The 14415-nt window shown below is 42.6% G+C and overlaps 1 protein-coding gene across 2 annotated transcripts in view; it reads right to left on the bottom strand.

The window, feature by feature from the left end:
- The window catches only part of LOC129818796 (uncharacterized), an 80990-nt gene that overhangs the window by 62017 nt on the left and 4558 nt on the right, over positions 1-14415 (bottom strand). For both annotated transcript variants that reach the window (XM_055875047.1, XM_055875038.1), the window contains exon 3: positions 4873-5450. In XM_055875047.1, coding sequence (XP_055731022.1) covers positions 4873-5450 — 578 coding nt within the window. The remainder of the gene's footprint in view (positions 1-4872; positions 5451-14415) is intronic.

Here is a 14415-nt window from a genome sequence, read left to right as displayed (position 1 = left end):
CCCTAACAGGCACTGAAAGACAGCATTTAAGAGGAACATTTCAAGTCCAACATAATCTGTAAAGTCCCTCCAAACTCAATCCTCAGAGAAACCGAACATCAGGAGAGAATCTGCCTCTACCTCAACACTCCCCAGCTCTTGTTGTGGCCTGGTATATTTGGAGACGTGAAAAAAATCATCACTCCTGGCTGATATTGGCACGGACAGGGTGTTAAAACAGCCCAGAGGTCACAGACAGAGATAGGGAGAGAGAGGGAGCGAGACAAAGTGAAAAAGAGGGAGAGAAAGAGAGACAGGGAGAGAGAGAGTGAGAGATAGAGTCCCACGTGTGACACCCTAGCATACGCAGCCGCACACTGCCACTGTCTGTCACAGCTGTTCCTCTGAGACCCAGCTACCAATGTGGGCAAAACACACACATGTACACGTACACACACACCATAATGAATGACGGGGACTGTGAGGGGACAAACAAACACACTAACAAAACATTTTTGTTATTATATTGCTTGTATATTGTTTGTTTTTTACATTTGTATGACTGTGCTTGTCTATTAGTGTATCAGTGTTTTGATGCATATGCTGCTTTTTGTGGACCCCAGGACGAGTAGCTGCTGCTTCTGCAAAAGTTAATGAGGAACCAAAAAAATCAAAATAAACTGCTTCTTTCGGTCACTGACCAACAGTATTCAGGTTTGAGAAGAGTCTCCAGGAAGACTTAGGAAGAATAGGTGGTCCCTTCTGAGTACTAGCTTGATTTGTGTTCAATGGTGTAGTGACAGCTCATTGTCTACTGCTAAATAGCACGTACCTGCTGGACATGCATTAGCCTCTCTTATCTATACTGCTCCCATCAGCTACTGTACCCGTGAAGCACATCCAACTGACCTTGGTAACCTATCCCTCTGAATGCAATGTGTCCATTGTTTAGACAAAGCCGTATGGATGACCGGTTAGCTACACAAATGAGTGGTTTTCTCCATGGGGGGAACATGAGGTAACTGATGAGGATTTGATCTAAGTGAAAGGCTCCTTCCTCTTTTAACTGGCTGTGGGTTTACATAAAGCTGCCTGCTAATCTGTTAGCATTATCCTGATATGATCCCAGAGCCCATCTCCTTTCCTTCAAGTGTAGCAGCAACCATGGGAATGCCCTAGATTTCCCAACTTCTTCATAGGTACAGATCTAGGATCAGTTTACCATCCCCCCAAATACTAACTTTAACCATTACGGAGGAAATGCTAAACTGATTGTAGATCAGTATCTGGTGGGACTTTGTCCTACTTCTGGTTTGGTAGCCACATGGAAGGCAGCACTGTCAAACAGTATGGGTGTCACAACACAGGCCTGTTGTATCCCAAACATTCTGTGATGCCTCGAGGGCTCATTCATCCCACCATGTGATAGTGTAAGGATCTATATTGGGATGGTGCCCGTCCGCAAGCCCCTGCCCACGCGGTGCCCATCACTGGTGCCAAGGTGTGCTAACACCCATGCCAAGAGCCACCTCAGACCTCTGGAATACAGTGCATTCGGAAAGTATTCAGACGCCTTGATTTCCCCCCCACATTTTGATACATTACAGCCTTATTCTAAAATTAACCTCATCAATACCTCATAATGAATACCTCGTAATCACATTTACAGTGGGCTCCAAAATTACTGGCACCCCTGACTGCACAAACAATACTTTAAAAAATATAAACAATATAATTATTAATTATAGAGATTAACTCAAAATACCAACATGTGAGAAATACTGTACTTTATTAATGTTGCAATGGAACCAACAAAAATCATACAATTATTTAATAGAAAATAAATTTAACCAAAATCAAGGTTTCATAATTATTGGCACTCCTCATTTAGTACTTAGTGCAACCACCTCTGGTAAGGATAACAGCATGGAGGCTTTTCCTGTAATGTTTGACAAGGTTAAGGAACACATTTGGAGGGATTTTGGACCATTCCTCTATGCAGATCCTTTCAGGATCATTCGTATTCTTGGGTTTGCCCTCTTCAACTCAGCCCACAGGTTTTTGATTGGATTGAGGTCCGGCGACTGAGATGGCCATGGCAGAACATTGATTTTGTTGTCACAGAACCATTTCTGTGTGGGTCTTGAGGTATGTTTTGGGTCATTGTCTTGTTGGAAAGTCCCAGCCTTCTGGCAGAGGCAACCAGATTGTCAGCCAAAATTGCCTGAAACTTGGTGGAATTCATTAATTAAACAGCTCCAAAACATCACTGACCTACCACCATATTTCACCATGGGTATGAGATGCCTCTCCTTGTATGCATCTCTGTCTCGACACCAAACATGCCGATGCTGTATCTGACCACAGCACCTTCTTCTAGTCATAATTTAAATGACATTTGACAAACTCCAAGCGCTTGCATCTGTGTCTTGGGGTCAGAAAGGTCTTTCTTCTGGCAACCCTTCCAAAGAGCCTGTGGTTGTGGAGGTGGCATCTGATGGTGCTTTTTGAAACCTGGTCACCCCAAGACGCCACCAAGGCCTGCAATTCTTTCACAGTGATTCTTGGGGATTTTTTTCGTTCTCTCACTATCCTCCTCCCTATCCTGGAGGGTAAAATGCATTTGCGTCCTCTACCTGTGAGGTTTTCAACTGTTCCATATCTTTTGAATGTTTTTATAATTGCCCTGACAGTGCTCAGTGGTATATTCAATCGTTTGTGGATCTTCTTGTAGCCATTACCAGATTTATGAAGGTCTACGACCATCTGTCTCTTGTGAACTGCCAGTTCTTTTGTTTTCTTCATGGTGTTGGATGACAAAGGGATATTGCATGTGTGTTACCTAATTTTTATACCCTAGTGAAACAGGAAGTGATGTAATGGCTCAATATAGTTCCTTAAGACTTAAATAAACGTAAATAAGTGGAATTTAACTCCTGGTTTAATTTTGGTAGATGTTATTTACAAAAATATTTAAGGGTGCCATTAATTGTAAAACATTGATTTGGAGGACATATATATTTTTTTTTATCAAATGATTTTAGTTGGTTCCATTGAAACATTAAAGTACAGTATTTCTCACATTTTGGTATTTTGAGTTTATCTCTTTAATTATATTGTTTATATATTTTTAAGTATTGTTTGTGCATTGCCAGTTAAGGGTGCCAGTAATTTTGGAGTCCACTGTACATAAGTATTCAGACCCTTTACTCAGTACTTTGTTGAAACACCTTTGGCAGCGATTACAGCCTTGAGTCTTCCAGGGTATGACGTTTCAAGCTTGGCACACCTGTATTCTTCCCTACAGATCCTCTCAAGCTTGATCGGGTTCAAGTCCGGGCTCTGGCTGGGCCACTCAAGGACATTCAGAGACTTGTCCCGAAGCCACTTCTGCGTTGTCTTGGCTGTGTGCTTAGGGTCGTTGTCCTTTTAAACCTTTGCCCCAGTCTGAGGTCCTGAGCAGGTTTTCATCAAGGATCTATCTGTACCCCAGTCCCTGCTACTGAAAAACATCCCCACAGCAGGATGCTACCATCACCATGCTTCACCGTAGGGATGGTGCCAGGTTTCCTCCAAATGTGACGCTTGGCATTCAGGCCAAAGAGTTCAATCTTGGTTTCATCAGACCAGAGAGTCTTGCTTTTTCATGGTCTGAGAGTCCTTTAGGTGCCTGTTGGCAAACTCCAAGCGGGCTGTCATGTAACTTTTACTGAGGAGTGGCTTCCGTCGGGCCACTCTACCATAAAGGCCTGATTGGTGGAGTGCTGCAGATGGTTGTCCTTCTGGAAGGTTCTCCCATCTCCACAGAGGAACTCTGGAGCTCTGTCAGTGTGACCACCAGGTTCTTGGTTACCTCCCTGACCAAGGCCCTTCTCCCCCGATTGCTCAGTTTGGCCAGGGGGCCAGCTCTAGGAAGAATCTTGGTGGTTCCATTTAAGAATGATGGAGGCCACTGTATTCCTGGGGACCTTCAATGCTGCAGAAATGTTTTGTGCCTCGACACAATCTTGTCTCTGAGCTCTAAGGACAATTTCTTTGACCTAATGGATTGGTTTTTGCTCTGACATGCACTGTCAACTGTGGGACCATATATAGACAGGTGTGTGCCTTTCCAAATGATGTCCAATCAATTGAATTTACCACAGGTGGACTCCAATCAAGTTGTGGAAACATCTCAAGGATGATCAATGGAAATAGGATGCACCTGAGCTCAAGTTTGAGTCTCATAGCAAAGGGTCTGAATACTTACGTAAATAAGGTGTTTAGTTTTTCATTTTTTGTCATTATTTGCAAAAATGTCTAAAAACATGTTTTTGCTTTGTCATTATGGGGTATTGTGTGTAGATTTATGAGGGAAAACATGTATTTAAGCAATTTCAGAATAAGTCTGTAATGTAACAAAATGTGGAAAAAGGGAAGGAGTCTGAATACTTTCCGAATGCACTGTAGATTCCAGGCCGGGCACCACTAGTGCTAATTACTTGCAGATCTGCTAAGGCTGCCTTTGAAGTTCATACCTCTTTAAGCTCAGGCTACAATGGTAGGTTTGTCCACGGTCTTTACACTTCCTGGCTGTTGCTTTTGTTGTTATTGTCCCAAATCTGCTTTAAGCCGTTCAAGCTATTCGTCTTACTAAACTGGATCTTAGGGAACTCAAAGTGCTGCTCCGGAAACAACCCAGGAAAGGGCGAGAAACTGAGGCTTGGGATTAACAAAAATATGGCTTGTTTGTTGTTCACATACATTGACAATTACATAGATCAACATTGAAGGGAGTTGTCTCCCTTCAACCATTACACGCACTCATGAATGCATGCACACATACATGCATGCACACAAGCGCATGCAGACATAAACACAAACGCACGCATGTGAAGGAAGTACAGTACTCACGGTTTCTCCAGGTCTGTGTGCGTTTGACTCCGTGTGGACGTCGCTACACCAGGTAAGTCAGACTCTCCCTCTCTCCTGTCCTCTGTCTCTGTGTGTCGAGTGTTCTTGTTTCCCGTCAGCCTCCCGGTAGAGTCACAGTGGTTCTGGTCCACCTCTGCACCACATGTCATTCCTGAGAGGTCTGGCTCAATAGACACCACTGCTAATGCTGTCTTCTCCTCCTCCTTCTCTTGTCCTTCTCCTCCCTCCTCTGCCTGCTGCTGTTCCTCCTGCAGCTGGGCTCCTCTAGTTGGTTCAGCCTTGAAGTGGAACAAACTCCCTAGTCTCCTGAAGAAGGCATCTAAAGGGGGAGGAGGCGTGGGAGAGCCGTGCCCCAGGGGGCTCACCGGAGAGCAAGGAGAGTCCACTGAGGGGGGCGGGACGAGGGGCTGGTCCTTGGAGGACGCCCCGGCATCGTCCAATATGCTGCTGCTGTGCTCTCCTCCTTTCTCCTTTCTCTCTCTCTCTTCGTCCTCCAGTGCCTCTCCCGGCACTCCTTCCTCTCTTCCGTCTCCCTTTTCTTCCGTGCCTTGGAATGCCTGGAACCACAAGAGAATGACACAGAAAGAGAGAGGGGTGTGTGAGAGCAAATCAGTTTAACTTTCTCAGCAGCAGGCTTGCCACAGACACAGCATTGCACAGCAGCACCCTGGCAAAAGGGTAGAACAGGGGACGAGAGAGGAGTAAGATTATCGTGAAATTCCGGTAAACTCTCTTTCTCTCTCTTCCCTTTCCACCGGCTGTGCCCTCTATAGCAGAAGCAGCTAAGAGGCAGCAGCGGCACTCTAATGCAAATGTGTCTATGGAGCACACATCGCTCCCCTCCCCCATAGCCCTGCCCACAATGCAGTTAACTCTCTCAGCACCGCAGCAGCCAGCCAGGGTCGTAAATGAGATAGAGCCCTTGTTTACAGCTTGTTGCACATAGGTATGTCCCCGCAGATAGTCATGTGAACCGATGAGTCATACAGAGGGAAAAGAGCACCACATGCATTTGGGCAATTCCACAGTAACAGAGTGACGCTGAGACTAACATTTTAACACAAAATGTATGCCAAGCAAAAACTATGGATTGCAAAGTTGAATAAACCACACACCTATATGCAGAAGTCTACTTTTAACAATTGCCACTGATAATTTGACTAAAACACATTTACTTGAGGAACAGTGCAGATGCAAAGTTTAGTAACAGAATGACAGTAAAATCTCTTCAAGTTTTTTTATGTGATAACATTTTCCATAAATTCTTAAATATCTACTCCAAATTAAGATTCGAAGATGTCTGCAGAAAGAATGGGGTGTCAGCTATGACATGAGACCTGGAGTTTGAAAAAACCAATTTTGGTTATTGAACTAGAGTAAGTGAAGTGGATCAACACCCGATAATAGAATGAAGGTAACAGAATGACATCATGGGTCCTTGATCTGTACTATATAGAAATGTGTAATATGAACGCCATTCACTTCATGTTGATGTATCCTAAATAGGTACACAAAGGTAGAAAAATGTAATATCCTTCTTTGCATGTTTGGGTGTTATTCTACACACTGGCTATTATTCTAACGAACTCCACCCCCAAACAAGCATGCATCAAACCTTTGTTAATTTCTCTCGTTCACTTTAGCTTGTAAATGTCCACACTCACCGAAAATGACATTCAGTAACTACTAGCTATGCTGTATAACTTTATGAGCTGGATTTGCCAGACTTTGCAATTAGTTTTGTTCGTTTTTGCTTGTTAGCATTTAGCTAACTGGGTTTACATGATTTCACTATTAGTTTGTGCTAGTTTTGTTAGCAGTTGTGCTAATTTTGTTAGCGTTCTGGTAAATGGTCCTTTCTTGCGTTTTTAGCGCCCCTTGTGCGCTATGCCGGGAATAGCATAAATCCCGGGATGAGAGAAGAACGGTATGACGATATGAAAATCTGGATACAAAAAATATTATTTCTGGTGCTCCTAAAATTTTTGCAGATTTGTAATTAGCTTTGTAGGGCTGTTTTAACCACAATCTATACAGAATGTAAATTTTATTCTAGCTACAATTATTAAAATATTGGCAGATATCGGTTATCGTGAATATTTCCGCTCTAAAATCGGAAATCCGTAACCGATCCAAAAATTCCATATTGGTCGGGCTCTAAAATGTACTACAGAAGCAATGAATAATCTAGACTCAAAACAAAAGGAGTTTGAGTAACATATTCAGGATTAATTTATCTAAAAAAAAACAACAGAGAAATCCTTATCTCACCAAAGGACATTATGAATGAGGAAGCAAAATATTTTTTTTACAAATGTTTTATTATCAAGTTCCTCCAACCACAGTCACTCAATTAGCCCATGTCAGCTAACATATTTTAGATTGGTAACTTAGTCTAGCCAGCTATCTAAACATGTAGTAATCATGGTTGAATTACCGACCGGGTGGCCCCAATTGATTTTGTTAGTCAATCTCACTCAGCTATCCCATTAAAAACTGAAAACATTTCTCACCACCCTATGACAAAATATGTAGAATTGCAGGAAATTAGCAGTAGAATTGAAAATGTTTCTCTACGTCTCATGGTAAAATGAGAATAATTCCATAAAAGTTGTCATAAAATTGCAGGCGGTGTCAGAGGAAAGCCCTAAAAATTGTCAAAGACTCCAGCCACCCAAGTCAGACTGTTTTCTCTGCTACCGCACTGCAAGCAGTACCGGAGCGCCAAGTCTGGGACCAAAAGGCTCCTGAACAGCTTCTACTTCCGTGCCATAAGACTGCTGAACAGTTCATCAAATGGCTACCCTGACTATTCGCATTGAGCCCCTTTTTATTTGTACTGACTCTCTTGCACCGGCTCTAAGCACACTCACACATACTACACTGACACGCCAACACACACACACACACACACACGCGTATATTGACGCCACACACAGACAAACACTCACACAGACACACTTTCACATAAGCTGCTGCTACTCTGTTTATTATCTTTCCTGATTTCCTGGTTACTTTTACCCTAACCTACATGTACATATCCCTCAATTACCTCATACCCCTGCAGATTGACTCGGTACCGGTACTCTTTCTATATAGTTTTTTAATTGTTATTTTTAGGACATTTTTCTTACTTTTTTACTCTACATTGATGGGAAAGGGCTCGTAAGTAAGCAATTCACAGTCAAGTCTACACACTGTTGGATTCGGCGCATGTGACAAATACAATTTGATATGTCTAAACTCCAATGTACTGATAAAGGAAGAACACATTTTCTTTAAAAAACTTTTACAAGCAAGGTATCATGTTTATGAATGACACTGTAAATAAGGATGGTAAAATTATGTCACACTAGCAATTAAAGGCCTATGGAGATGCGTTCGGAAAGTATTCAGACCCCTTCCCTTTTTCCACATTGCTACACTACAACCTTATTCTAAAATTGATGAAATAAATGTTTTTCCATGTCAATCTACACACAACACCCCATAATGACAAAGTAAAAACAGGTTTTAATAAATGTTTGAAAATGTATTAAATATAAAAAACAGATATACATTATTTACATAAGTATTCAGACCCTTTGCTATGAGACTTGAAATTGAGCTCAGGTGCATCCTGTTTCCATTAATCATCCTTGTTTCTACAACTTAATTGGAATCCACCTGTGGTAAATTCAATTGATTGGACATGATTTGGAAAGGCACACACCTATCTATAATCAGGTGCCACATATGACAGTTCATGTCAGAGCAAAAACCAAGTCATGAGGTTGAAGGAATTGTCTGTAGAACTCCGGGACAGGATTGTGCTGAGGCACAGAACTGGGGAAGGGCACCAAAACATTTCTGCAGCATTGAAGGTCCCCAAGAACAGTGGCCTCAATCATTCTCAAATGGAAGAAGTTTGGAACCACCAAGACTCTTCCTAGAGCTGGTCGACCGAGCAATAGGGAGAGAAGGGCTTGGTCAGGGAGGTGACCAAGACCTGACGGTCACCTGACAGAGCTCCAGAGTTCTTCTGTGGAGATGGGAGAACCTTCCAGAAGGACAGCCATCTCTGCAGCACTCCACCAATCAAGCCTTTATGGTAGAGTGGACAGACGGAGGCCACTCCTCAGTTAAAGGCAAATGACAGCCCACTTGGAGTTTGCCAAAAGGTGCCTAAAGGACTCTCAGACCATGAGAAACAAGGTCTGATGAACCCAAAAATGAACTCTTTGGCCTCAATGCCAAGCATCACTTTTGGAGGAAACCTGGCACCATCCCTACGGTGAAGCATGGTGGTGGCAGCATCATGCTGTGGGGATGTTTTTCAGCGGCAGGGACTGGAAGACTAGTTAAGATCGAAGAAAAGATTAACGGAAAAAAGTACAGAGACTACGGCAATTTTCATAATGTAAAATAATGTGACAGGTGAAATGAAGAAACCAATCTGCTTTGTCTCCTAATGTATTACACAAGTTGTCTGCAGAAATGAACTGAAAAGGTATCTACAAATATTCAAGTTTTATTTGGATCTCTCTCTCTACCACTCAGGCATACCCTGCATAGAATGTATGAATCAAAGCAATCTCATTGAACCATTCCCAGCGGGCAAAACTGGTGGATATTATGTCATCTTGTTTTGACCCCCCCCCCCCCTTCACCCACCTACACACAATACCCCATAAAGACAGTGAAAACATGTTTTTTTACAGATGTTTGAAAGTGTATTAAAAATGAAAGACAGAAATATCTAATTTACATAAGTATTCACACCCCTGAGTCAATACCTTGTAGAAGCACCTTTGGCAATGATTACAGCTGAGTCTTTCTGGGTAAGTCTCTAAGAGCTTTCCACACCTGGATTGTGCAACATTTGCCCATTATTCTTTTCAAAATTCTTCAAGCTCTGTAAAATTAGTCGATGATCATTGCTAGACAACCATTTTCCGGTATTTCCAAAGATTTTCAAGTAGATTTAAGTCCAAAATATACCTCGGCCACTCAGGAACATTCACTGTTTTCTTGGTAAGCATCTCGTGTAGATTTGGCAGTGTGTTTTAGGTTATTGTCCTGCTGAAAGGTGAATTAATCTTCCAGTGTTTAACGACTTCCGCCGAGGGCGGTCCCTCTCCTTGTTCGGGTGGCGTTCGGCGGTCGACGTCACCGGTCTTCTAGCCATCGCTGATCCATCTTTAATTTTCCATTGGTTTTGTCTTTATTTTCTACACACCTGGTTTTCATTATCCAATTACATGTTCATGTATTTAACCCTCTGTTTCCCCCATGTTTGTTGTGCGTGATTATTTCTATGTTCAGTTCGGTTCATGATGGCTGGTTTTTCGACGGGTGCTGTTTTCACCCGTGCGTAATATTTACCGTTGGTTATTGGTCAAGTGTATTTGTTTACCTTGTGCCTTATTTTTTGAGTAAAGTACATTGCTCACTCATTTTGCTCTCCTGCGCCTGACTTCATGCACCAGCTACACTCACCTTCTGACACAGTGTGTGTTGGAAAGCGGACTGAACCAGGTATTCCTTTAGGATTTTGCCTGTGCTTTGCTCCATTTAGTTTCTTTTTCATCATGAAAAACTCCCCAGTCCTTAACGATTACAAAAAGCATATCTATAACATAATACAGCCACCATTATGCTTGATAATATGGAGAGTGGTACTCAGTAATGTGTTGTATTGGATTTGCCCCAAACATAACACTTTGTATTCAGGACAAAGTGTTAATTGCTTTGTCACATATTTTGCAGTATTACTTTAGTGCCTTGTTGCAAACAGGATGCATGCTTCGGAAAATTTGTATTAAGTACAGGCATCCGTCTTTTCACTTTTTCAATTAGGTTAGTATTGTGGAGTTACTACAATGTTGTTGATCCATCCTCAGTTCTTCTATCACAGCCATTAAACTCTGTTAAACTCACCATTGGCCTTATAGTGAAATCACTGAGCGGTTTCCTTCCTCTCCGGCAACAGAGTTATGAAGGACACCTGTATCTTTGTAGTGACTGGGTCTATTGATACACCATCCAAAGTATAATTAATAACTTCACTATGCTCAAAGGGATATTCAATGTCAGATTTCTTTACTTGTACCCATCTACCCTTCTTTGTGGGGTATTGGAAAACCTCCCTGATCTTTGTGGTTGAATCTGTGTTGGAAATTCACAGCTCGACTGAGGGACCTCACAGATAATCGAAAAGATTTGGCATGGGTCCTCAGATCCTCAAAAGGTTTTACAGCTGCACCAATCGTGAGCATCTTAACGGGCTGCATCACTGCCTGGTTTGTCAACTGCTTGACCTCCGACAGCAAGTCACTACAGAGGGTAGTGCGTACGGCCCAGTACATCACCGGGGCCAAGCTTCCTGCCATTCAGAACCTCTATACCAGGCAGTGTCAGAGGAAGACCCTAAAAATTGTCAAAGACTCCAGCCACCCTAGTCATAGACTGTTCTCTTAGCTACTCCATGGCAAGCGGTATCGGAGCGCCAAGTCTAGGTCCCAGAGGCTTCTAAACAGCTTCTACCCCCGAGCCATAAGACTCCTGAACAGCTAATCAAATGGCTACCCAGACTATTTGCATTGCACCCCCTTCTCTGTTACTATCTATGCATAGTCACTTTAATAACTCTACCTACATGTACATATTACCTCAATTATCTCGACAGCCCTACCCCCGCACATTCACTTTGTACCGACACCCCATGTATAAAGCCCCGCTATTGTTATTTACTGCTGCTCTTTAATTATTTGTTATTCTTATCTCTTACTTATTTTGGGGGGGGGGGGTATTTTCTTAAAACTGCATTGTTGGTTAAGGGCTTGTAAGTAAGCATTTCAATGTAATGTTGTATTCGGCGCATGTGACAAATAAAATTTGATTTGATAACATTTGATTTGATTTGATGTGTGTGATGAGAGAGTCATGAAAACATCATGTTAAAACACTATTGGGCCAGTAACCGAAAGGTTGCTGGATCGAATCCCCGAGCTGACAAGGTAAATATCTGTCATTCTGCCCCGCGCAAGGCAGTTGACCCTCTGTTCCCCAGGAAGACGTGGATGTTGATTAAGGCAGCCCCCCACACCTCTCTGATTCAGAGGGGTTGTGTTAAATGCAGAAAACACATTTCAGTTGAATGCATTCAGTTGTACAACTGACTAGGCACCCCCCTTTCCCTTTATTGCACACAGTGTCACGCCCTGATCTGTTTCACCTGTTCCTGTGATTGTCTCCACCCCCTCCAGGTGTCACTTGTTTTCCCCAGTGTATTTATCCCTGTGTTTCCTGTCTCTCTGTGCCAGTTCGTCTTGTATGTTAGTCAAGTCAACCAGTGTGTTCTTCCTTTTGCTATTCTCTTTTTGATACTCTTCCCGGTTTTGACCCCTGCCTGACTCCGGACTACTTTCCCGCCTGCCTGATCATCCTGCCTGCCCTGACCTTGATTCTGCCTGCCCTTTGGTACCTTTTGGACTCTGAACTGGTTTTGACCCTTTTACCTGTCCACGACCATTCTCTTGCTTTACCCTTTTGGATTAATAAATATTGTAAGACTCCAACCATCTACTTCCTGTGTCTGCATCTGGGTCTCGCCTTGTGTCATGATACACAGAGTGAGTCCATGCAACTTAATGTGACTTAAGCAAATTCTTACTCCTGAACTTATTTAGGCTTGCCATAACAAAGGGGTTGAAAACTTATTGACTTAAGACATTTCAGCTTTTCATTTTTTATTTATTTGTAAAAAAAAAAAAAAAAATTACATGATTCCACTTTGACATTATGGGGAATGGAAGGGAATACCTAGTCAGTTGTACAACTGAATGCATTCAATCGAAATGTGTCTTCCGCATTTAACCCAACACCTCTGATTCAGAGAGGTGCGGGCGGCTGCCTTAATCGACGTCCACGTCATCGGCGCCCTGGAAGCAGTTGTTGGGGGTTAACTGACAATCTCTAGGGCAGAACGGAATATTTTTTTTATCTTGCCGGCTCTGGGGTTCAAACCAGCGACCTTTCGGTTACTGGCCCAACCCTCTCAACCGCTAGAATACCTGCCTGTGTGTAGGCCGGTGACAAAGAATCTCAATTACATCCATTTTAAATTCAGGCTGTAACACAACAAAATGTGGAAAAAGACAAGGGGTGTGAATGCTTTCTGAAGGCACTGTGTATGGACATCCTGCACTCTTTGTCCATTAGGAATCAGCAACCAGAGCATTCTCTTACGTTGTGGTTTCTCTTACTTCCTCAGCTACTCACTTCCTGCCTTGAGATGACAGTATCCCAAGAAGACAAAGTAATGTGCTACCAGACTAGATTTTAACATGACAAATCTTAAGAAGTGGGGGCTGGGGGGGGAGGGGACAGGATTAGGGTCACCAAATCAATCAGACAGCTGCTGTCAAGGTCCAGACACAATAGATTACAGAGTGGTCGGAGGCTGTATCTGAAGGCAGGGGGCTGTATCACAATACTCCTCAACAGCATGCTCCTCTCTTTGTTTGCTTTTCCTTCAAGAACACTAGTAGGAAAAGGATTGGATATGTTTTCACCATCTAGTTCTCTGAGAACATTATGATAGAAGATCAATTAAATATATTTATATAATTTAAATCTATTTATATTAACATATAATATTAGAATTATTAGAACATAAAGCCCATGATCCTTTAGCACAATGCCTCTCCTGGAATAACTCCAACCAGTAAACTAGCTCTGGTATCACTGTGTTTGCCTCACCCTTCACAGGGAGGCCTTAACTGAACCTCTCCTCATTCAATTATTCTCCAGCTCATCACAAAGGATGAGCACAGACAGACAGACAGACAGACAGACAGACAGACAGACAGACAGACAGACAGACAGACAGACAGACAGACAGACAGACAGACAGACAGACAGACAGACAGACAGACAGACAGACAGAAACTTACATCAAATGAATATTAAATGGTTATCCGGCGCATAACGTATATTTTTAATACTCCCAAAAAGTATTCTTAAAATAGGCTTTGACCTGGTCTTCTCGAAGTCAAAAACATTGCCAGCCATGCTCACTTTATAGAAATAACACTTTTTGGGCAGGCGTGAGTCCAGGTCATCACAGGGCACTGAGGCAAGACACTTTCTCTAGACTGATAGAGGAGACATAAATAGTCCTCACTGTCCCAAATGTCCTCATAATCGAGATACAAACCTACTCTACCCTGCGATCCCTCCACCATTCCTTCTGGTCGTCACTGGTCGTCACTGGCCGTCACTGTCACTCCTGCCCTACTGGACTCCCATGTATTCCCCCGGTACTGTGTCTTGCCATTCAACAAGAGGCGACTAGTTTTCATGCCCATTTCTTCACTTGAGAAATACTGCACCAAACATCTTAAGTTAGATGGAAGATTGCGAGACTTCCTTGGCAAAAATGGCAACATTAATTACAGATTTCTTGATGTATCTTTTACTAATTAGATTTTTTTTTCAAGTAAAGGTCTTTAGAGAGTATGCGAGAACAGACGGTCGCGT

This window comes from Salvelinus fontinalis, chromosome 2, assembly GCF_029448725.1.
Source record: "Salvelinus fontinalis isolate EN_2023a chromosome 2, ASM2944872v1, whole genome shotgun sequence".
NCBI classification, from domain to species: Eukaryota; Metazoa; Chordata; class Actinopteri; order Salmoniformes; family Salmonidae; genus Salvelinus; species Salvelinus fontinalis.
Note: the sequence above shows the minus strand (reverse complement) of the source record. Positions and strands in the feature narration are given on the sequence as shown.